The sequence below is a fragment of the Ptychodera flava genome, chromosome 9, assembly GCF_041260155.1.
Source record: "Ptychodera flava strain L36383 chromosome 9, AS_Pfla_20210202, whole genome shotgun sequence".
Taxonomy (NCBI): Eukaryota; Metazoa; Hemichordata; class Enteropneusta; family Ptychoderidae; genus Ptychodera; species Ptychodera flava.
In genome coordinates this window covers 26,913,068-26,937,718 of record NC_091936.1, presented here as the reverse complement: position 1 = coordinate 26,937,718, position 24,651 = coordinate 26,913,068, and the positions used below count along the sequence as shown (strand labels likewise).

Sequence of the window (24,651 nt, the reverse complement as noted above, 5' to 3'; positions counted from 1 at the left end):
GTCACTGCGATGAAATGATCATTGCAGAAAATTGACAAGCGGATATTACCAATCACAAGATTCAACTGATAATGAAGATGGCCAATAGAATGTACATGAACCCTCTCACTGTGTTTGCCTTGTGCAATGATCCTATTGAGAGATACAAACACAGTAGGGTGTGGGGAAATTCAGTTGAGCGTTACTAGTAAGTACTTACTCGTCTGACCTGTGACCATCAGACCTGCAATTACAAAATCATAAAAGTGATATTAATTTACAAATTCATTTACCGCATCTTTCTCTCTTTGATAAAACAATGAAGATATTGATTGCTGTGTTCTAATAAGCCACAGCCAGCACAGAGAAGTCATTGTTCATTACCCATGAATTGGTAGTCATGGGAAGCTATATTAATACCAGCCACGTGTAATTTGTGCAAGGTTCTCAACCAGCGGATTTCGAAGGGTTGGCCATCAGCTTGTTTTTTTTTAGCAATCTATTCATACGTTAGTAACTGTATAAAAGAATACATTTTCATGGGAAAAGAATATGTAAATTTTGCATTGTCATGTAAATTGAACACCCCTCTGTTTTTCCAAGCTGTGCAGAACACTGTATGTGTATATGAATAATGTGAAATTACACCTAACCAAAGAGAGGAATCACGGTTGCATCGCTAACTGTTTCACCAGGTTTCTTTGCTCCTGTTCTAGCTGATGATGGCATCAGTGTAATTAGACAAGATGGAACTTTCAACCTTCAATGCCCAACCTTGTTACCTTGAATTTAATTGGTAGCATGCGGTACATGTAGTCATGTGGTAGGAGTTACTGTGGCTTTTTTATTTAGTTTTAGTAAAGGCATTTCCAGTCAATGGCTAAAATGATCTCTGAATAAGGAGACTAAATTAGCATAATGCATGAACACAGGCTTATATGGATAAGTTCCAGTAACTGCTGTACTGAGTGTGTGAATGTCTTTAGAACTTGGAGCTAAAAACAAATTCAGTGGTTGAGCTTGCAATAATCATCTAGAGGAACATTCAAGCTTCCAAGTAATGAGGGTGTATCTAAGATAACACCATGGCAACACACCTATGACACTGTACACTGTACTACACCGTGTTCACTGTTCTCTCCTATGCTGACAATAAAACAGACTATACCTGGAGGCAAACAATTCACTTTTGGGATTTCAGAAATGTCTTTGGCCCATACCAATGCATGCCACGTCAATATATGAGCCCCTTTCTGAAGGGAAAGGAGCAAAGGGCGGTACCAGTGACAGGTGTTAATGTGCATAAAACCCATGGATGCACTTACCATGCTCGTTTGGGAGACGTTGTCGGAGGTATCCTACCATCAAAGCTACTGTACATACTTTTACTGAAATGGAAAAAGGATTCTTTGAACAAAGTCCGACCAATTCAGTACACAGGGCACTCTATCTATCCAGCACACTAGAACGCTTATGGTATCATCAGAGACTGTGTGCCTCTATGCATGTCTGTCTTAGTGAATGTCGTTTCTGTTGATTTTCCAGTTTTTACTTTGAATAAGTGAATATACTGTTTCTGTGATGTTACTAAAAACAAGAAATTAAGGCACATTTTTGCCTTTATGTTTACATTCACCTAGATTCCCTCCACTTTTGTTTTTCATGGTGTACACAATACAGCCTATTCATCTGGTACACAGGTATCACTGACCACACTCTGATCAATTGATGGGGAGAGTAAAAGCAATCACTTACTGGTTTTGGGATAGTGGTTTTAAATAAGCTCCTCTGAATGGCTGTCCATTGCTGTCCTCTCGGCCAATGTCATGTACCGACGCTATCGTCCGCCTGGCAAATCTTTTACTCGGTGACCGAGAGAAATCCCGGTCTCTGTTTGCTATCCTCCTCTTACTTTCTTCCACCGTCTGATACTCAGTCCTTCCGCTGTCAAGAAAATGCACAGTTGCAACCGGTTGATTGTGTAATCGATGGATCATTCTGTGAACTGTCTAATATCATTTTCTTGAGAAACGCAAAAGCTGCCCGCCTTGCCCTGAAGACGCTTAAGAGCATCAGTTGCCATGACAACAGCCGTGCCAACAGCCTAGCGACCAAGAATTACCCTTGATGGCCAGATTAAAAGGGACACAAGTAACGTATGACTTATTAAGCTTATCAGGTGCTGAAATACAAAACACTGCCAAAATAATCAGATCTTCCACACGAATCGACACATGGCAGACACCTTTGAGGTAAAACGATATTACTGTCATGAATAATGAAGGAAAGCAAGAGTCCACGGGGAGCAGCAGCAGAACTGATCTCTATCTCACAGAATGGAAACTTGGATGTAGAGGCATCCCAACTTACCTGAATCGAAATTTTGAGCCGAGCTGAAAAAGCATTTTCCGTTTGTTGGATGGCTTTGGCTCGGTGAGCCTGAAAAACGTGTGGTGCTCCACGCAAGACTTCCACAGGTTCTTGCAGGATCTGTAGCTGCCCATATTGAAGCCTATCACATGCTCCCTGGTGTCGCTCTGTTGGTGTAAACCATGCAAACAGAGATATGAAATTCTCATCTCTGTCATGAGCAAACCAAAGAATTGGATAATACGACCTGTGATATATAGTTATATCTTGTCCATCTAGAATTTCAGTTTACAGCTGCATAATCTGTAACTTTGTGATCTTTTTTCTGTTTTTTAATTAATGTTCATCTTGTCGACACAACTTGAGTGCATGTCACGTCCAACTTAATTGTTGATGACTATAATTGAATCGGGACTAGGATTCAGTGTTCACAATCCGTTGCTTAGGAAAGGTTGACACTTTGGGAGGAGATTACAGAAATGTGTTGGTGGTCTCAAACAAAAATACTCAAAATATCTTCAAAAGTTACAGACATTCTTCCTACACATGGAAACAGTACTTTGAAACACTGACTGTTGCTGCATGCCCTTTGCTGAGCAAGAAAGGGGCTTTATTTAAAAGATAGTTACTCGAGAAGTAGTTGACAAAATGCCTATGCACTGACAGAAGCATAATATGTATAATGAAGATAACACTTGATCCTTGATCCCTAACTTTTGGTACAGCCCTATTGTTCTCAATAGAGAGGTTGGAACTACACACAGTTTGAGAAGGATGGAAGGATGAAATGTATCTCTATCATTATCTGGATCTTGTTTATCACTTTAAGCTGCATAAGCATGTTAGCTGCTACAGATTTACAATGCAAGATCCCAGGTACATGAATATTCCACATTGATTAAGGGTCATTAGCATAGAATTTTAATACCGAAACAAAGCTCATTAATGTAATCTGCATATTTGAATATCATTATACCTCACATCTTGCACTAATAGAGATTTAATTATAATACAGTACATCAAAGGGACAAAATGATCATTTTTATCTCATTTTTATCAGCTTTGTAATCAAGGAGTGTTCTGCCAACAGGACGAGCGGTCAGTTGTCAGATAACATCTAGGCCCTGTATAAATCTGGTTTAAATCAGATTTAGAGCCGAAAATGTTTCAACCTTTGCGTGTTCATCGTTGTTTTTTTTTTTGGCCGTTCAGACTGTATCGGTTTTGGTGATTTCAGCAATGCATATTCCTGATGTGGCGAAAAAATGAGCAACATGTTTCTCAAGATTTGGAATTTGACAGAAAACACATATTCCTGATGTGGCGAAAAAATGAGCAACATGTTTCTCAAGATTTGGAATTTGACAGAAAACACAGATTTGCAAAATGTGAACTAAATACAAACAGGTATACAAAATAGAACTGGAGTTTTACATGACACGCTGAAGCTTCCCTTTAATTTCCTGTGTACGCCAAGAATTACGTCGTCAAGAGCCTGATGTATTACAAGTAAGTAGTAAGTTCTGACAGCCTTGAGACTTGGCATGTTTTAGTCCACAGAATAACACATCACCTGCTATGTGGAACAACACATGAGCTGAGACTCAGATATGAATCCTTTTGTCCCTTTGAGTGGTTAACTTTATCATTTCCTTTATCTTAACTAAATAGCATTCAATCTTTCTTTATTTTACGTCACCCTTCCATGGCCATCGGCTCTGTCTGAGAAGAAAGGTTTACAACAAAAGCAACGTATTCTCAATACGGCTTTATCGAAAATGATGGAAAATCAGGCATGCAGTGTTATAGCAGTGATTCATTCATCAAATTTTTCCATTACATATCATTTATATTAACCCTTTGAGCGCCAAAGTCAATTTTTGTCACCTTTCGAAAATATACTCCAGTCAATTTTTTTCAGATTTTTGTCAAAATTTTGATAACAAACTATAGCCAATGAAATGTGATGTCCATTTGGTCTAAACATTATCAAAAATTTACCGAAAAATTCATAAAAATTAGTAAAAATGTTGCACCAAAATTGTGGTGGGAGCAATTACAGCACTTATATTAACGAGCTGACAATAGCTATGAAAGGGTGACATTATTTATAACTTGCACACAATCAATATTGGGAGAAAAGTTAGAAACAAGGTTTTGGGTAATGAAACGTTGGCAGCATAATGAAAAGCAATGATATACACACACATGGTTCAAACCTAGGCCAGAAGAGTAAAGTATCAACTATAGGGCAATCACACTTTTACTACCTACTTGCAAGTCAACTTACTGTAATTTCTACAATTCACAGTCACCTGGCATCTTAGAAACTATAAATTTACACTGTTTAAAGTATAAGCTCTTTGCAATACAATAAATGAAAGATGTGCAAATATTTTTGGAGAGTGTAAAAGGTACAGAAACTCAATTATTGGCATTCCTGATTCCCTGATAAGCAGCAATTGGCAGACGATTTAACATATTAAAACCATACATTATTGCATTTCCACGATTTCATGCGATAGTCATAACATGGTGGAAAGGTGTTGTATGCAATATCTTTTCAATCAAATTTCTTCTTTGCCTGAGGATCATTTTGGAAGTACTGAATATATTTTTCTGTCGAACAGTATCATATGACATCAGCAAAATTTCACTTTTCCATCTGCTATCTTTTTGTGTTTGAACTACACAAAGCTCACCCGTATTTCTCACATCCAGACACAAAAAGATAGCACGACTGCTGGTAAAGTTGACTTTGGTAGATTGACCTTGGTGTGAAAGGTCATTGACAGCTCAAATTAACTGCAGACGGGATAGACATGGGCATAACATGCAGGAAGGAAGTGGTGAGGAAAGACACATGAAATGCACCAACACACGAACACAGATATGGCAAAAAAGCAAAAACAACAACAACAATGTGCTCGACATTCACAAATTACAACATGCAACACTTTAGAGGGGAGAGGGAAAGCAAAATTTGTCATGCAGATTTTTGATAACTCTTTTCTGATTTTTGTTGAAAAGTCATGAAAAAAATGCATCGTTGTTTAAACTTACTTCTATCATGAAAAACCATATCAAAATTTTCATCAGAACATCGGAATATTCACATTCAAATGTAATCCAAACATATGTACAACACAAGTTTTGCTGATCACAAAAAAGACATGATTGACTGTCTATGTTGAGTTTCAAACCAGCACTAAATTCACCAATGGCCTTTTCATGAGGCTGTAAACGCTTGAAAAATAGTCAAATAAAAATTATAACTACCAGTATCCATGTGATTTTATAGCTGATACTAAAATAGTCTACGGCTATCATAAACATCTACTATATTCTACATTACGTGCTGTCTTATGGTTTGTTCAGGTAGGTGTACTTTTAGTTAATAAGCATTATTTCAATACAGTTTTTTTAGTAGAGCTGCTCCATTAGTGCTTGTTTGTGTCATGTGTCTGCATGAGACCAGACAGCTGGCAGTTACTGTCTGGTGCTGTGAGGGTCAAAGAAAAAAAACGGTAAATTCAAGTTGATGATCTCGTAACACACCTGAAGCATTTCCTGCATCTGAAACCGTCATGCAGTGTTGTCATGGCAACCCCCGATTCCACATTTGGATGCACAGAGATGAAGAGACGACAGTGAGAAGTGGTCATGGTGAAGCGGATTTTATTTTTGGTGCATGTGAAATTTTTTTTGTGAGATAGACAAAAAAAAAAGATGAGCAGAAAGACAACTTAGAGTAAGACATCAAGATATGTAAATACATGTCCTTTTTGATTATCATGCTTGTTGTCAGGTATAAACCTTGACACAGGTCATGCTGGGTCATGTTGGTTACCCATGATGCATTGGTGCATCAGTGCCAGTCAGACATGCACACCAAGTCATGCATATGTACAGGTTCACCTCGTCAATTTCAACTTTTATATGTAATAACAGATGTCAGTTTACGGAACAAACACGATCATTTATCAGATTTTAATATCACAAAGCATTTTTCACTTGAACATAACGACTCGATTAGTGTATTAGTTTTCATCAGTAATGTTCTTAAATGTTTCTTTCAAGCAGATTTTCCCAGTTACTTACAGAAGGGAATAACAATTCCCATATTTTACAGAAAACACAGCAATTTTATTGCCTTTGCCATTTTATTGAATTAATAGTCAACTAATCGACATTTAAACTTGCTTTCATTGAGAAAACAAATAAATAATAAAATATTTTATAAACAGAAGGAAAATGTCCTCCACCTCAAGCACTGATAATCGAGGGGAAAAAACTGAGGTGTCTTTACTTTACATGTTCAACTTTAACACAAAGCTCTTCAAGACACAGGCAATAGCAGACATCAAACATGCAAATATATTGGAAAATGCACATTAGACACAAACACACAGCAATATAGAGCATACACAAAAAGAATTACAGGCAACACAAATACAAGGACAAAATTAAAGATTAAAGAAATAGCACAATGAGTAGCTGACAGACGTCTTATGGCTTTATCACATTTTCATATGACCAGACATATTTCATATTTCCAATTGCCATAATTGCAGCCAACTGATTCACATCTGAATAATCAGTTCAGGTTGCCAGTCCCAATCACGTTCAGACTGATTCTTTTACACAGCCAGGCAACTCAAAGGAAAAGCAATTGTAACCTTTGATTTTTTTTTTTTTTTTTCAGCATTTGCTGATACAAAACAACATTCCATTGTGACTTTACAAGCTGAACTACAATGAAATCATCCCCCCTACCCCCTGACAAACACTTTATAAAAGCATATGATGTGTGGGCCACACTTACATTGAATTCACTCATTAACATTAGCAGTGCCCATTAATCATGAACAAGGCTTGCTTACACAGATTGAATACACACCAGTACAATATACCGTATGATAGAGAAATGCAGCTGTAATATTAGGAAATGAAATCGTAGGGGCTACAGTTATTATTGACAGAATTTAATATGAACAATAAAATATAAACAGCAAAGCTTGCCAGACTGAAATTTCAATTGTACCCAAACATAAATGACACCTTTGTATTTATTCTCAGAACGGGAGCATTTCTGAACAAAAAGCCTTTTTCAGGAAGTTTTCACAACTTCATTTTGGATAGTACTGGTATACCTGAACAATGTAGTTCTGTTTAAGTTGAAAATTAATATTTTCTGATCTGGTGTCTGCCACCTTGGGAGACCTCACTGCATGTCTGTCACTCCCTCTCAACGCAAAATATCCAACAGGAACCGTCCATGTAACAAACTACCTTTTGTGACCGAGAACATGTATTGCTTTTTTTTTTTTTTGCTAACACAGGATTTTTTGCTCAGTCAATGGGACAAGTTTGTTTGTCTATGGATTTAGTATACTGTTCACATGGGAGTTTACTAGTCAGACAAATACTCCATCAGCACAATGTTTACTGCCACACTCAGGATTCAGTTTCTGAGCAGCCTCCATTTCTTGGTTTTATAAAAACTGACCAATAATCATGGTTTCCTAACACCTTGGAAAAATTAGTCATTGCCTTGCTGTTTTTGATTCATGGAACGACACACTTTCATCCTGGTTACGGAACATAAACGCCTTCCTGGCTTTTTCTTGTTCCCTCATCCTTCATCTTCAAGTGTTCTTGGTTGCCGTGGTGACAAATTTGACTTTCCATCTGTCCCTCAAGACCTACGCTAGTAAACACACTGAATATCTCAGACTAGAGGCTTTCTACTGAATCAGACATACACTTTCCCCAAAGAGTTGACTCGGATGAATGTTAAAAATTCAGATTAATATCCCTTCACTGTTATGCAAACTCGTTGTTTGTACCTTGCTATAGGTAATTTGCATTATCATACTTTTATAGGTATTTTTTATCTTCTGATTTGAATAAGATCTCTGTAAATATGAGATATATTTCTCTCTGATGAAATATAACCCTGCTTCCCTCTGGTGATAACAGTGAATATAGTTAGTCGTTTGAATGCTACACATTTTTTTATTCTCAATCTCTTTTGCTTTGGATGGACTTCACCGTTTCGTAGTAAGGTGTGTGAGGAGTATCTCTGCCGTTTTCATCCAGTGATACAAGCACTGAACAACTAATATACTGTCATTCATCACAATACAAATAACTGACATGTACTCGGCAGATAGACAGACCGACAGACAGACAGACAGACATGCACAGATACACAGACACATACTCATCACTAGCACTGCATTTTAAAGATTTGATCCTGCAATTAAACTATTGTGTCACACATATATACCAGACACACTGGCATGAACTCTGCAATAGACAGACAGACACACATACAAGTACACACAATAATCACTGACAAACATTAAGACTTCAGTGATTAGCAAAACTATCATTTAGACTTGAGCACATCCATCAGACACGGACTGCTTTGAGAAACAAGGAAATGGAAATTGGCTCTGACGTTGGATGTAATCACTCACCAGCTCTCTTCTGAGTTGGATAAAAAACTGGCGCCTTTTGAAAGAAATTTTGACAATCTTTGCCCAGGAAAAGGTGTTGATTTTCATGTTATTTTGAAACACTACCAAACCAGCCGACGTCACACCCAGCTGAATTTCAATATTACTTTGGTCCTGTGAGTAGGGAAATGTGAGTAACAGCGACAGGAAAGGAGGGGGAAAAATAAAGAATAAAACGAAAATCACAGAAGTTTAGTGATCGGAAAAAATAACACAGAAAAGCACAAAATAATGTTTTGTGTGTGCGCTAGAAAACATAGACCAAAGGCAGTTGCAAATTCCAAAATCACCAGACTCACCTTCACTTTAAATTCAAATATTTGATTAGGGTCACCCAAGATCAAATATATCTGACAGGCAACAAGAGACTGAGGCTCGTACAATCATAAAACTTGATGCTCATCACTTCCAAGCATCCAATTACGGAAATAATCCTCTATCCCTGTCCTTGCGTTTACCCAAATACTTTCCGTACTGAGGGCAAGGACGGAAAGAGAAGTGGCTATCTTGCAACTGGCAACAGTCTTGTGTCTTTGATCGAGAAACTGTGTATTTTAAGTCATTACAGATAAAACTCTATATCTACAATCTTGTGCGTGGTAAGCTTTAATATTCTATGGGTTCTATGGTAATGTTTTGATCATGATAGTGATAAAATATGGGATGGCGAATCTAATCTATTTTGACAATTATTATTATATATACAACTAAAATAAACCATCTCAAAAAAATTGTGTGAGAACAATTCTCAAAATTACGGACACTTGGTGAGATGTTCAATTTTTTTGATCAGCTGTGTGTAATGATTAATAATATACTGATAATACTTCTTCAACAAGTCATCGTTGATGACACAGTCCCCACTTGTTAATGGGTACTTTGATTACAGGTCCTCAGAGAGGATAGAGTCCTCTTCATTAGGTCTGTGATAAAAATACTTTTGAATAAAATTTGCTTGATACATGTCTGAGCTGTAGTTCAGGACATGAAAGAATCGTAATAAAATGGCCACATGGCGGCCTTATTGGATCGTATCACAGAACAAATCTATGTGCATATGTATGACAGACATCCAGCTCTATGGGTTTGCTCAGAATTAGATATATGCATAATTAATGAGGTACAGTATGAAGCATCATAAGGTCTCCCATCATACCATATATGAAGGGTGTACCACTTGTGGTTCCTGAGTAATGGACAAATATGTATATTTGAGGTCAAAGGTCATTGAGGTCATGTGACATTTTGTCAAAAAAATTGTAGTGCTAAGTTATCCCTATATACAAAAATCAGACCTCTAGCTCTATTGGCTCGCTCAAAATTAGATATGCGCATAATTGATGAGGTACAATATGTGGCGTCATAAGCTGTCCCATCATACCATATATGAAGGGTGTACCACTTGTGGTTCCTGAGTTATGGACAAATATGTATATTTGAGGTCAAAGGTCACCGAGGTCACATGACATTTTGTCAAAAAAATTGTAGTGCTAAGTTATCCCTATATACCAAAAATCAGACCTCAAGCTCTATTTGCTTGCTCAAAATTAGATATGTGCATAATTAATGAGGTACAATATGTGGCGTTATAAGCTGTTCCATCATACCATACATGAAGGGTGTAGCACTTGTGGTTACTGAGTTATGGACAAATATGTATATTTGAGGTCAAAGGTCACCGAGGTCACGTGACATTTTGTTCAAAAAATTGTAGTGCTAAGTTATTCCTATACACCAAAAATCAGACCTCTAGCTCTATTGGCTCGCTCAAAATTAGATATGCGCATAATTAATGAGGTACAATATGTGGCGTCATAAGCTGTCCATCATACCATATATGAAGGGTGTACCACTTGTGGTTCCTGAGTTATGGACAAATATGTATATTTGAGGTCAAAGGTCATCGAGGTCATGTGACATTTTGTCAAAAAAATTGTAGTGCTAAGTTATCCCTATATACCAAAAATCAGACCTCTAGCTCTATTGACTCGCTCCAAATTAGATATGCACATAACTAATGAGCTACAATATGTGGCGTCATAAGGTGTCCCATCATACCATATATGAAGGGTGTAGCACTTGTGGTTACTGAGTTATGGACAAATATGTATATTTGAGGTCAAAGGTCACCGAGGTCACATGACATTTTGTCAAAAAAATTGTATTGCTAAGTTATCCCTATATACCAAAAATCAGACCTCTAGCTCTATTGGCTCGCTCAAAATTAGATATGCGCATAATTGATGAGGTATAATATGTGGCGTCATAAGCTGTCCCATCATACCATATATGAAGGGTGTACCACTTGTGGTTCCTGAGTTATGGACAAATATGTATATTTGAGGTCAAAGGTCACCGAGGTCACATGACATTTTGTCAAAAAAATTGTAGTGCTAAGTTATCCCTATATACCAAAAATCAGACCTCTAGCTCTATTGGCTCGCTCAAAATTAGATATGCACATAATTAATGAGGTACAATATGTGGCGTCATAAGGTGTCCCATCATACCAAATATGAAGGGTGTAGCACTTGTGGTTACTGAGTTATGGACAAATATGTATATTTGAGGTCAAAGGTCACCGAGGTCACGTGACATTTTGTCAAAGTGTCTGAGATATCTGCGTGAACGGATGGACTCATGGATGGACTCACGGACGGACATGACCCAATCTAAAAGCCCCCTTGACTTTATCTTTGGGGACTAAAAACTGTGTAACTGCATCCTTTTTGCAATATGAATACGATGGGAAACTAAAATTTTTATTTTTCTTGGCCTTATATGGGAGTCTATGGACTGCCTTATACATGGGAGACTATGGACTGCCTTATACATGGGAGTCTATGGACTGCCTTGGGAGTCTATGGACTGCCTTATACATGGAAGTCCACGGACTGCCTTATACATGGGAGTCTATGGACCGCCTTATACATGGGAGTCTATGGACTGCCTTATACATGGAAGTCTATGCACTGCCTTATACATGGGAGTCTATGGAGGTGAAAACTAAAAAGTCCTCTAACACGGCCAAATTTGATTGCATTGTGAAACAAATCGATGTGCATCTGTATGAGGTAGGGTACTATCCTTGTACCAAGTTTGAACGAAATCGCTCCAGGCGTCTCTGAGATATCTGCGTGAACGGACGGACGCACGGACGGACGCACACACGCACGCACGGACGCACGCACGGACATGACCAAACCTATAAGTCCCCCCGGACGGTGTCCGTGGGGACTAACAGGCATATGATAAATGTCTTCGGGGCATCTCTGACCATCTCAAGGAAAGTTTCGATTCCTGTACTTAAATTTTGGCATCAAACTGCACGACTTTTATCAATAGCCAAATGAGATTTTAAGATTAGCATCCGACAACCTTCTGATGTTTGCATTCACAGGAAATGCCCTTTTCTATTTCTTTTTTTTTCATCAGTTTTTTATACTCTGTGTTGGCCATCTATTTATCAGTGCCAAGAAAAATGTCAAGGAGCAATATGAGGTTTGAAGAAAGCAGTTGAATAAACACTTCAATGATGAATATTTGGCACTCTCATGTAGTAAAATTATAGTCTTAGCAATCATAATTTGTCAAAAGGCTTTGCAAAACAAACACTTTGCGATTTCAAACACGGCTTGTCATCAGTTTCTAGGCAAATTGCCTGTAAATGGTGCTTCCTGGTAAGTTTGAAGAGCCGGAGCAGCTTTGCTTCTGGAAATTTGTCTGATTATTGCGTATTTGACGGTACTGTAAATTAAACTTGGTCGTATCAGCATTTTGCCTTCACCCATATTTTGCAATGGCATGCCTGAACCTCGTCTGAGAGGGGTCATGTTGATATAGATAAAGTATACTGACAAAAGACTGAGCTTAAAGTCTGTTCCCAAAGTTCGATCATTAATTATCCCCTTAGGAGATACATAAAATAAATCAACTAAATGTTGGTAGCTTTTACTATCATTTCTGAAAAAAACTCTTTTATGGCTGTTACCTCTACTGTGCTGTGGATTATGGTAAATGATATCGGTTAGTAATATTTGGTTAATACATGTCTTGAAAACGGTGCTTCAGATTGACACGGCAAGGAAGAGCACAGCTATGCAGAAACAACAGTCAGAAAAAAGTACAGAAAACAGAGGCGTTTCATCATATCTGCAAATTGTAATCTTTTGGAAAAATTATTCACCAAGGATTTGCACGATAAATCATCATGGAACCAACATATTTTTCATATCTTGAGCTGATCTGATATGAATCTTATATAGACTGATTGTTATTGCAGAAAATTTCAATACCACGAATGATATTCATATCTTTATGCTGTTTCCACTGATAGCTCTTCCAAGCCGTTACTTTCAATTGAACACCAAGCACTTGAAATGCACATTTAGATAGCCATGCATGGGATGCAGTGTTAGGTCTGTCCGTGGAAGGTATCAATGGAAGGGGTAAGAAAATGAGAGATGTATAAAAAACAACAAACTTCAGAAAAAACCAACCGCAAAGTCCACATTCTGGCAATATGCAAGAAACAAAAAGTAAACACAACACCCTGTGAGCTAGAGCTTCCAAAAGAACAATGCATCCTGGGATTCCCAAGAATGATGCATTATGGGATTATTAGGTTAGAAGGTTTACAGCTGAAATGCCAACCAAACGTCAGTGCATAACCAATTCAATCAATCAATCACAAACTTACACAAACAAAAATTGAATTCTCAAAAAAAGTTTTCGTAAATATTTTCATTCATTTTTTTACTCAATTGCTGGCTGGATTTAAGTTGTGCACAGAAGAGAAAGAGCAGAAGCCAGGCAGGAGAGAAAGAAAACGAGTAAAAGCACCACGAAAGCCACAGCTGTACGATGCAACATTTCCAGTACGTAAACTATATCACACCAGCTCCTTACATGCACATCAGAATAACAAAAACATGTCAACAACAACAAAAGAAAAATTAAAGGAAAAGCATATCTTAAGCATATCTTACGTAAGGAAATTTATAACACAAACATTTGACTACGGATAATTACAACAATATGCCAATTATTGAACTATATAAAAATTAATAGGATAAAAGAAATTGAGACACAAAGCTTACAATTATTGATCGGGTACACTTCATTGACTGTAAGTACACTAAAACAACGAACTACAAGGAGCAGCTAAGGTACAGAACTAACCTCATTTCTAACAAGAACTGGGCAACAGATAAACTGACACACGTCTTCAGTATAAAAAGAAAAACACTTGCAAAGAATTCAACTCAGACACAAAAAAAAAGAGAGACTTGACAAATGTGTCATGAAAAAAAACCAAACAATTATGTGAATCACGGGGAATATGGAAAATGGAAGGTTAGTGGAAGCATTACATTACCAGCAGTGCACGGCTACCTAGGCCAAGGATTTCAAGCAGCACATCCATGTCGGTGCTTATCCTTACCCTGGCATAGTGTAAATCTACGCCATACATCTCTAACCGTTTGGCTTTGTCTAAGTAGTTGTATTCGGCGTCTGCTGGTGTCTGCCCACTGTAAGAGGTGACAGAAAAAAAGAAATTTTGTGATAAGTAGATGGTTTTTTTCGCTGTCTGCTGGTGTCTGTCTAGTGGAAGGAGAGACAAAGGACATGATTTTTTCTGCATCTGCTGTAGTCTGCTCACTTACATTTATGTATGTTTATATCTTTACAGCAGCTATCAGTTTCAATGGTGACACACACAGAGACTGGTTGCCAAGTTTTACAAGCAGTTCAAATTCACGGAGAGGTGGTAAAAGAACGACGTTACTGCAAATTTAGACTCAGAGGACAGTGTTCTTTGTAGTTGAATATCAATAAAGTTCATGACTTCAAAAATAATAGAGTGATGTGTAAAATGAACAAACTTTACTTTGAACTGCTTGTAAAACTTGGCAACCAGTCTCTGCGTGTGTCACCATTGAAACTGATAGCTGCTGTAACTACATAGTAAATTAGTTTACAGACATCTTGCTGCGTCACCTGCTGTTTTAGTCTGTCTGATGTTGGCGCAAAGTTGTAAAAGTTGACCACAAAAAGGGTAAATTCGGGAGCAAACTGACAAACCTAATTAGGTTGTGTATCAATATCCAGCTGTATCTCATCGTCAAAATCATTGGTAAATGTACTGTGTAAAAGGGATGACATAAAAGAAATGTTTGTCCTAATAAGGGTATGATTTTCTTCTGTGTATGTTGGTGTCTACCAACTGCAATGAACGAGAGAAATTTTTTGATAACGGCGACATGGATTTTTTTTCCTTGTCCACTGGTTTCTGCCCACTGTAGGGAGATTGTAAAACAATAAGTATACCCTGGTGTACTGATAATGTACGTCGTACTTGTTCAACTGTTTGACTTTGACAAAGCAGTTATAATTCACATCAGCTTGTGTCAGCCCTCTTTGCAGAGTGAGAGAAGAAGAAATTACTACACCGCTACAAAATAAGAAATTTGCTTCTTGGCCGGACCTTAACATATATTAAAGTGATGCCATTTTCTCACTTTTTATATTTTTTGTTTTTTTTAACCATCTCAGTAAGAAGTTAATGTAACACTCACTGCAAAACACCTTCGCTTACTTTTTGCCACTTTATGGGTATCAAGAGAAGGCAGCGTAATATAAAGAGCTTGTTGATTTTACTGATATGATATCATGAATGATCTAGATAGGTTGTGTGATGGCTGTGATATGACATTGTGAATCATTTAGCTAGGTTGTATGATGGCTGTATGTTTGAGAACACTCAGAGGTGAGGATTTTGTTGAACACATCAAAGAAGAAGAAATACATTCAAAGACTGATACTGTCATTAACCAAGTACAAATATAAAAGTATTTTGGTTTTCACCATGAAAGAATTTTTTTTATTTTATCATTTTCTTTCAATTTTTTATTCTGCTGCCTTTTTCTCCATTTCATGATCCAAAGTATCAATGATCCAATAACATTTAACATGTTCAATAGGGCTGGACCAGATACTTGTAGCTTACTCGTGGCAATCCTATAAATGATTTGAAGATATATCATGAATGAGTGGACAAATAGTCTAGCCTGACATTATTTTTGCTTGCACCGATCAAACACAGCATCAAGTCATTACTGTGAGAACAATTTTTCATTTAAATTACGTGTACGTCATGAACAGATTTCATTTTGTTACTCAGATTAACGTTCCACAAAAATTAAACATCGTTTGATCAATTATGTGTGACTTGTAGTAATTAGGCAGTATTACACGTACGTTCAAATTTTACCAATCAATCAATGCCATTAGCTCACTCCACTCTAATTGGATGGTATTCCGTGTAACACAAGTGACAATCCTTGACTTATCGAATTCTAATTGGACAGTCAGTACCTCCTGTCAGTTCAACAGATCACGCCATCAACCCATCTTGTTCCAATTGAACCACATTCTGTGCAACCTCTGTCAGAGGTCACTGACCCCTCATGTCCTAATTGGATGGTATTGTAAGAAAAGTAACAGACCAGTCACACTCACCAACCTACTTAATCCTACCTGGCCACTATATGGTGGGTATCATCATGCAAATCTACTGAAGGCAATAGACTTATCTTGTTCTAATTGATAGGAGCAATCAACCAATGGGTGATGAGGGGCCAACCTCTCATTGGATGGGAGACATATTAGAAATAACTAATAAGGGAGGAATATTGAACTGTCATGTTGTCATTGGATGGGTGCAATATGCAAATTAATCAGAGTGCATAGAGGAACATTGACCTGTCTCGCTCTACTGTGACAAAACTTAAAGCAAATTCCCTGAAATCAATTAATCAATGGAAATCATGCCGTCTTGTCCCACTGCGCAGCATTTCATGCAAATTTATCCCAGGTCATTGACCTGTCATGTTAGTATTGGAAAGGGTAATATGCAAATTTATCAACCACCGCTCCCAGGTAGTTGACCCATCTGGCTCTCCAGGGAAAATTAACATGCAAATTTTTGATACTCAGTCAATCAGAGAGCATCATCCCTCAAGTGGTTGTCTGGAACTAATCCATACGGGAAGGAAATTGTGTACGAAATAAGCGGTAACCTTCATGCTTTCCTGCACCTTTATTACACTGCAGTGACATGGAAAGGCTGCTTATTTGCGCTAAGTGTGCATGGTCAATTTTTATTCCTGAACTATAACTCAAATGAATCTGTTCTCTGATTTGAAAAACACAATACAGTTGTTTTGACAAAGAACTGCCAATGTAGCCACTGAGATAACCTGGGGCAAGGGTTTATTGAAATATCTGATGAAATAATTTATCACGGAGGAGTTTCCTTGGCTGTGCCAGTGAAAGGGAGAAAAGGCTGCTGCAGGAGGAATGAGAAGAAACATGTGAGCGAAGTCCAACAGGTTACTGGGAGAAGTTGAAGAAAAATCACCGTTGCCTAGATACAGCAGGAGAAAATGTCACGTTGACGTGATACAACTTAACGCTGTGAAAATTGTATGCCTCCATCACTTTTTGAGTTATTGATGTCACGATAAACACAGCAACTCAGAAATTTCCCTCACTGCCTACACTATAACGTTTTTCACCGGTCATGTTCGGTAAACTGTCAGCCAGCGTGGGGGGTAACGCACCCTGGATAATGTCTGCAATAAAAATACACCAAAATCCAGGGCGAGAGGTGTCTCTACAAAACAATTGCTACCATCAAGACAGCCAAAAGATTTCCCTTTGAATGGAATCCTACACGCCAGCAAGGGCAAGGTTCCACGCTGTTCTCAATCTCTGTGTAAAACCAAACTGCTAATCCAGTATGATATATGAAGCAATACACGCATATCTATATCAGTATCTAATAAAGAATTCTGTTTACACATTATATGCTAACTTGATGTTGACTTGACATTTTCATTACTCAAAAGTACAACACAACAACGTGATGAAATTACAGATTCTCCATCTTCACCCTCCGTTCATTGCCATTACCCTATAAAGTCTGCATGGATACCTATCGTTTACTGGGTCTGTTGAGCCTGAATGGCATATACATGGCAATGGCCAAACAGAACCTGTTTGAGTCCAGTGATATGTGTTGTTTTGTATATGCCTTGCCTTCAATAAAAGATATATTGTTTAACAGATCATTCCTTATGATCCACCAACGGCCAAAATTAAATTTTTGCTTTAGTAATTTTTAAAATGCTCTTCCTGTACTCAACATGAAGAAAACTCATTGCCACAGATCCACAATTCTGTTGAAATTTTTGAGTTATTTTCACATGCAAGCAAAATTTAAATGTGAATATGGGAATTCAAACTCCATCGGGGACACAGAGAGTTCATTTCTAATCTTTGGGAAGAATTTTTATGAAAAATCAGAAAATGAAGATTCTGTCAAGAAAATGAGAGAGTTGATTTTTTACGATTACATTGCCTGAAGCACACATACAGATTAATATCAGCATACCGTATCAGACAGAAATCATGAAGGTAAATGCAAGGTATGTACAAATTACCTATTTTAACTGATAGCATTTCATAATATGACACATAAAAAAAACTACAAATCTGACAGAAAAAAGCAGGATCGTTATCAGATAGCAAGACCAGATCATCTATCAGTAATCCTATTATTTTGACAGAAATCCTACTGGTCAAGCTAGGTCAATCATGGAAATAAAAAGAAAAGATGACTGATGCATTGTGGGTAATGTTATCACTCCAGCTCTAACTGGATATGTACCAACTTGAGATTTCTCAACACTTCATAATATTACAAAAGACACATTATTAAATGAAAACTAATTTAATTTACATTAGATTATTTATGCTTTACTGGACAGCAAGAATGCCTCTACCTTAGGTTTGATAGAAAGTGTAAAATTTACGCTGTATCTACCAGTAGAGTTAAGCCATCATGGCCATATTACTTTTTCTAAATAACCACATCTTCAGTGTGTGTGTGTGTGTGTGTGTGTGTGTGTGTGTGTGTGTGTGTTTTTACATTTATATACTATAGATATTGATTTTTTTTCAACAGTATTGAAAATCAACAAAAATTTGACAGTAAAATGTACATAAAAATAACAATTGTGTATCAAATGTCCTTGAAGGACTGATGGTTCAAAGACCAGCAAGCATTCCATACTGCAATTACATGAAATATACAAGCACAAAATGAGGAGAATGCGTTTGAACTGTACACTTACACATGCTTTTTATGTAACTCCGCCACTTCCTTCTCAAAGTCTTCTGTTTGGTTGGGTATAAACCTCATATCTACAAGATATCCCGGTTTGTGTTCTTCTGGGTCATAATCACCCGTTTCGGCTGTACAAAAATAAAAATGTATAAACTAAACATAACCTCAACAACGACATCAATGTGACAAACACTTTAGGAGGACAGCTGAGATTTTGCCAGAAATACGGTAAAACTACAAAATACCCCAAGTTTAAAGATTTCATAATTGCATATTTGACAAACATGCCAACTTCAGGAGATTTCTGTCACGTGAGTCTTCAAGTGGTCAACATCCTGCATGAAACCCTGGCATGAAACAGACTGATATCCTCAAAGTTTGATGAAAGTTAAAAATATCTATGTCAACATTACAGTATTAGATCTTGTGTAATAACACATCCTGGACACAGCCCTGTGCCAAGAAAAGACAAACTAGTGACGTGCACACATCTTTTATGCAAATTTTTGCACAAATCTTATAAGTAAATAAGTCAAAAATATCTGTGATATGTCTATTGAAAACAACAAAATTTGCTCCTTGAAATCTAACATAAGAATCAGAATGTTCCAGGATGCTTTCTTTTGATGCTGGTTCAAATTTGGATTCAAAAAAGAATCAGAGTTGTTTTAGAGCTGTACAACACCACCTTGTCATTTCACTCTGAATTGAGTGCGTAATCCGACCACGCCAGGTCTCCATGGATACGGGAAATGTCCTTCAACACATAAATAGCTCTGGTGAACAGCTAGAGGGCTTGTATGATACTTAATAACTACTTCCGCCTAATAGTAAAATTTTTCACGATGATCCAGACTGACCGAAAACACTGCCAAGATGTGGTCTATCTAGATCCAAATGCATAAAAGACAGCAATAGAGGCATCAAATCTAAAATTGAGTACCATTCTCCGAGAGCCTCAAGGGAAAATCACAACACTCTATATAAAACTTGGTGACTTCACAATCAATTCTAAACACCGGTAAACACACACTTTAAAAGAAAATAAATTTCTGTCAGTAGACGCAGGCTATTAGGAAAACCAAAGCATCTGATCACAAGAATTTCATCAGAACTGCCAGGAAATGCCTGCAGATGCTTTCAATCAATCAATTTCTAATATTGAACAAGCAGGAAGAAGACATCCGTCAAAGTCACAATAACAGTTGTCCATCCAGTCGGATGTTACACTCAAACAAAATACATACTATCACACAAGTATTAATAAAGTGAGAGATATCATCATGCAATTCACACACAAGGATGTGGAATTCCCGTGGGAGAATATCTTTCAGATTCTGATCTTATTTCACATCCTTGATTTCAAACGATATGATAATGACTCGTGAGCTAAAATATTACTTCTCAAGTCTGGCACAGGAGTCAGCTTTTTCTATGAACACGCCGACAACACTCTCAAACCGCACTTGGTCAACTCTGGAAGTGTGTCACTCAAGACAAAATTTCCATGCCTGATGTGAGCAGTTACTCATGCAAGGACAGACACACACCATTTTGAGTGGGTGGAAACTAATGGGGCTCACCACACTCTGCATACAAAATGGCTTTCTGTAAAATCTTAAGTACACTTTCCCTCTAATGTCACTGCTACATTAAAAGACAAGCTGATGACAACAATGTTAATAGTACCTGTCATTAAACTGAACGTCTGCGACAAAATGTGTTTCATTTTGTGTGCTTTACCTCGTGGTTGACCAAACACATTATGAAATACATATATATTGGATGCACGTGTACTTGTAACTTTCACGAAATTTTCTCTCCTAATTTACATATTCAATATGTTGATGACCTCCTAAACCTGCTAACCTGTGACCTATGACCTATGACCTGCATGGTAAACCAGTCTACTTACCTTGGACAGAGTAGGATGCGAGCAGTGCACCAGTGTGATATGAACAAAGTAACCTGGGAACAGAAAACAAAATTGAAGTTAAAGTTTATTGCCGAGGAAATCAGGCATCAGAGTACATTTTATAAATACTTCTTTAAAGCCAAAGTTCATTTGTGCTTTCAGTTTATACCATATGCACAGCTTTCCTAACAGTCAATTTGTCATTCTGATAACGTTTTAAAATATCTGCATAAACTCTTCAAACTATGATACACAAATCACACATTTCTCCATTTGATAACACTATGTATTTCTTCAACGTCTGTGTCTATACATTTCACCATCACCTAAAAGTGAGTCACATTTATCTTGGCATTCAAATTATGAAAACATTCACACAACTCTCATTACAATGCAGGTAGAGTATCCTTTTTACTGGGCACTCACTAAAACCAGCCAGATCCCATATCTGTACACACAGTTACCAAAGGTTGGTGTATAATCCACAGTATTAGCCACTTTTATCCAGGAAGGCGCCTATCTGACCCCAACTTCCCAAAACTACCCTGTAACTTCTTTATCTCCTGCTGTTTGATATGTACAGGACATAACCCAGATGGTTTAGAGTAACTGCTGGATCTACTTACCTTCCTTCTAATATATCTTTTTTGAGTTGTAAAACATACTGATATCGTGTGTATTCCTCCTGCAGCTTGCTTGGATCGGACACAAAAAATTTCACGCGAAAATAAAAATAATACGGAGCGCCTGGAAAAAAAGTAATACCAACATGGTTACAATTTGATTTGTCTGGTTAGCCATCTTGGTTTAGAATATTTCAAACATGACTATCAGAACAGAAAATGAAATCTGTCAACAATAAAGACTATTTGAATCAGACACTTATCTGCACTGAATAAGAATCCGGGCCCCATCACATGTAAATTTAGCCCGATGTAAAAACTATTGGTTGTGCACCAAACCCCTTGCAGGCCAAACCCTCATTTGCATCCTGCTTCAACATTTTGGCCCATGTACCCAACCCACCATCACATTCCGGCTTAAAACAATGTGAAACACTAAATTTGGTGACAGGACTGTAATCTTGTAACAATATGACCATATCCAGGTCATACAGCTGCTGAGAAATCTTTCCAAAGTTCAATCCCGCAATATGAATACATTCACTTTCTCCACATCCTCCTTAAAACCAATTGGCTGGCTGAAACATATTGTTTGTATTGAATTATTTCCAAACAGCCAATCAGATAGAGAATAACCTTGGTTTCTGACTCCTTATCAGTTGCTGTAAAGAATAATTTACCAATCAGATATGGCCTTCCGAGTAGCTGCACACCGGCAAAGAGGGTCAAGGGTCAATATGTAAACTGAACACCAATATTACACAGCTTCCGCCTTGATCCTGGACAGAAATGTTATCATGGACAAGGCAAGCGTGGAAGGGACAACTGATGCGTGTATGATGCTGCATAATACACAAATATGATTTACATAATAATTTTTCACATCTACTCTGCCCTGGGGTCATAGGAATTAAGCGGTTATAGGTCAACTCACAGTCATCAATCATACAATTTCAGTGAAAATGTTGTAATATATCACTTCTAAATTGTGCAGGTTTCCATACTCAATATAACATCCTTGAGGCATGACAGAATAGCTGAACGCTTCGTTCTATCTCCCTCTAACAGACTGGCAAAGATTGTGATTAAGCAAATCATTACAGTCTAGTGAATCTGAACGGCATACCCTTTCTCTCAATTTAATTTTTTATCTTCAAAACCGCACTCACTTTTGACTTGTTTTCGTATTGATTTCAGCGGGTCCAACCACCTCATGTTGTCAATGTCATTGTCGGCGTCAGCAAATTTTAAACCAAAGTAGTCCCTCTCCAGCAAGTCGAGGAACTTGAAAATGGCATCCAGTAGTGCGTCTCCCTTGGCTCTCCTCTGTAAAAACGTCAACAGATGGAAATTGCGTGTTATTAGCGTTCACTTGAACAAATTAACGGCTGACCTTGATGAGTTGTAGACAACATCTCTTGTCTGGATGAACAATTTTTTTTTATTACATAAATTATTGACAGCTCTGAAGCTACATGAAAAAAATATTTTCTGACATTATTTCACATTTCAATGAGATAAAGCATGTGTTGCCTGTTGATGCAATTTTAAAAAGAATTTGACTTTTAGGGAAAAGAGGCATATTTGTTATTAATAATCCCATACAAAAATATTACATTCAGACATATTCATTTCAATAGGAATATAAACCAATCACAAACATGCTCATTACTACTGCATCAAGTTCACTGTAATTTATGTTAATCTTCAAAACACAGAAATCCACAGAAAATTTTCCTTTAATTTTAGAATTTACTTATGTGAATCACTGAATGAAATCTGGGAAGAATGAAAGTGGATGAAAATTTCTGAACAGCTAAAATTTCATGGGCAATGTTGCATAAAGTTCACAATGACGTACTACATTTTCCGTGCTACTTTTTAACAGTCAGTGCAATTTCCCTGGGGGTGTTTCATGGATATTTAATGGAGTTTGTAATTTTCCACAACTGCCAAGCCAGATCTGTCAAGCACTGACCTAGCAAGATATCAGCGCCGCCATTAATCCAACAAATTACACACTCTCATCTTTTTCCCCGAACACCTTGTGAAATATGACCAACCTTTACTAATCTGATTGTGAATATAGAGTATTCAAAACGTACGTCAGGGACCATATCTTGACAGATATTTTATCAATGGGACACTGTCATTGACTTTGTACACTATTTGTATTTGTGAGGTCAAGTAATATTGATTGACATCTTTAAACATACTGGAAGAGCGGTTCACAACATGTACACCCTGCTCCACTAACAAACAATACCAACAAAGGAAAGCAATCACATAATGCTAACTTTTGATAATTTTTTCACCATTTCTGTTTTGAATGTCAACCATAATTCCTTGTTCTACTCCCCAAGGCATGTTGTTATACACACTGCTCAGCTTGTCAACTCAGCTCATATGTGTGTAAACTGCATTGTTATTGTTTAGAAGTGAATTCTGGCCTGGTCCGGAATTAAAATGTAAACAATAACAATGCATTATACACATATACACACTAAGTTGAAAAGCTAAATAGTGGGGGTTTCAGCATTCTTTTGGGAGTAGAATAAGAAGTTGCAGTTGATATACAAAATAAAAATAATGAAAAATTCATCAAAAGTTGGCATTATTGGCCATTTAACTGCAACTCCTGCAAACCAAAAAGGACCTCGGTGTACAGTAGAGCAAAGTGAAACACAAAATCATTGTTGGTGTTAAGAAGGCATCTCATTTTCCCTGGGAAGATAAAAACACCAAAAACACTGCTCTGTTACCCTCCAACCACACAATTTCGATAGTGCATTCCTAATATAATACAGTCTTTCAAATCAGGTGGATGGACCTACACACAGAATATTACCGGGAGGTGATGGGGTTAAACTCATTACACGCTGGAAGATTCCATTCCACTCAATCACTGACTGTCAAGCATCATGACCACAATAAAATTTAATTTAAAAATATATCATCTTTGACGTTATTAAGTGACAGAATGTCATCTCACCAGCAGATCCGCTGTAAGACAGTCTACCCTTGGGGGCTGACACGTCTTTCGCGAAG

At 37.4% G+C, this 24,651-nt stretch overlaps 1 protein-coding gene across 19 annotated transcripts in view; it reads right to left on the bottom strand.

The window, feature by feature from the left end:
• The window catches only part of LOC139140510 (tyrosine-protein phosphatase non-receptor type 4-like), an 88,048-nt gene that overhangs the window by 14,252 nt on the left and 49,145 nt on the right, over positions 1-24,651 (bottom strand). For 4 of the 19 annotated variants that reach the window (XM_070709820.1, XM_070709819.1, XM_070709815.1 and 1 more), the window contains 12 exons: positions 22,773-22,929; positions 21,607-21,727; positions 20,981-21,033; positions 19,073-19,193; positions 14,251-14,404; positions 13,373-13,387; positions 8,835-8,987; positions 5,908-5,925; positions 2,350-2,516; positions 1,735-1,923; positions 1,305-1,367; positions 200-223 (listed from right to left, as the gene is read on the bottom strand). In XM_070709820.1, the coding sequence (XP_070565921.1) occupies positions 200-223; positions 1,305-1,367; positions 1,735-1,923; positions 2,350-2,516; positions 5,908-5,925; positions 8,835-8,987; positions 13,373-13,387; positions 14,251-14,404; positions 19,073-19,193; positions 20,981-21,033; positions 21,607-21,727; positions 22,773-22,929 (1,235 nt within the window). The remainder of the gene's footprint in view (positions 1-199; positions 224-1,304; positions 1,368-1,734; positions 1,924-2,349; positions 2,517-5,907; positions 5,926-8,834; positions 8,988-13,372; positions 13,388-14,250; positions 14,405-19,072; positions 19,194-20,980; positions 21,034-21,606; positions 21,728-22,772; positions 22,930-24,651) is intronic. The other 15 variants (XM_070709829.1, XM_070709832.1, XM_070709824.1 and 12 more) reach the window with 6 other exon arrangements.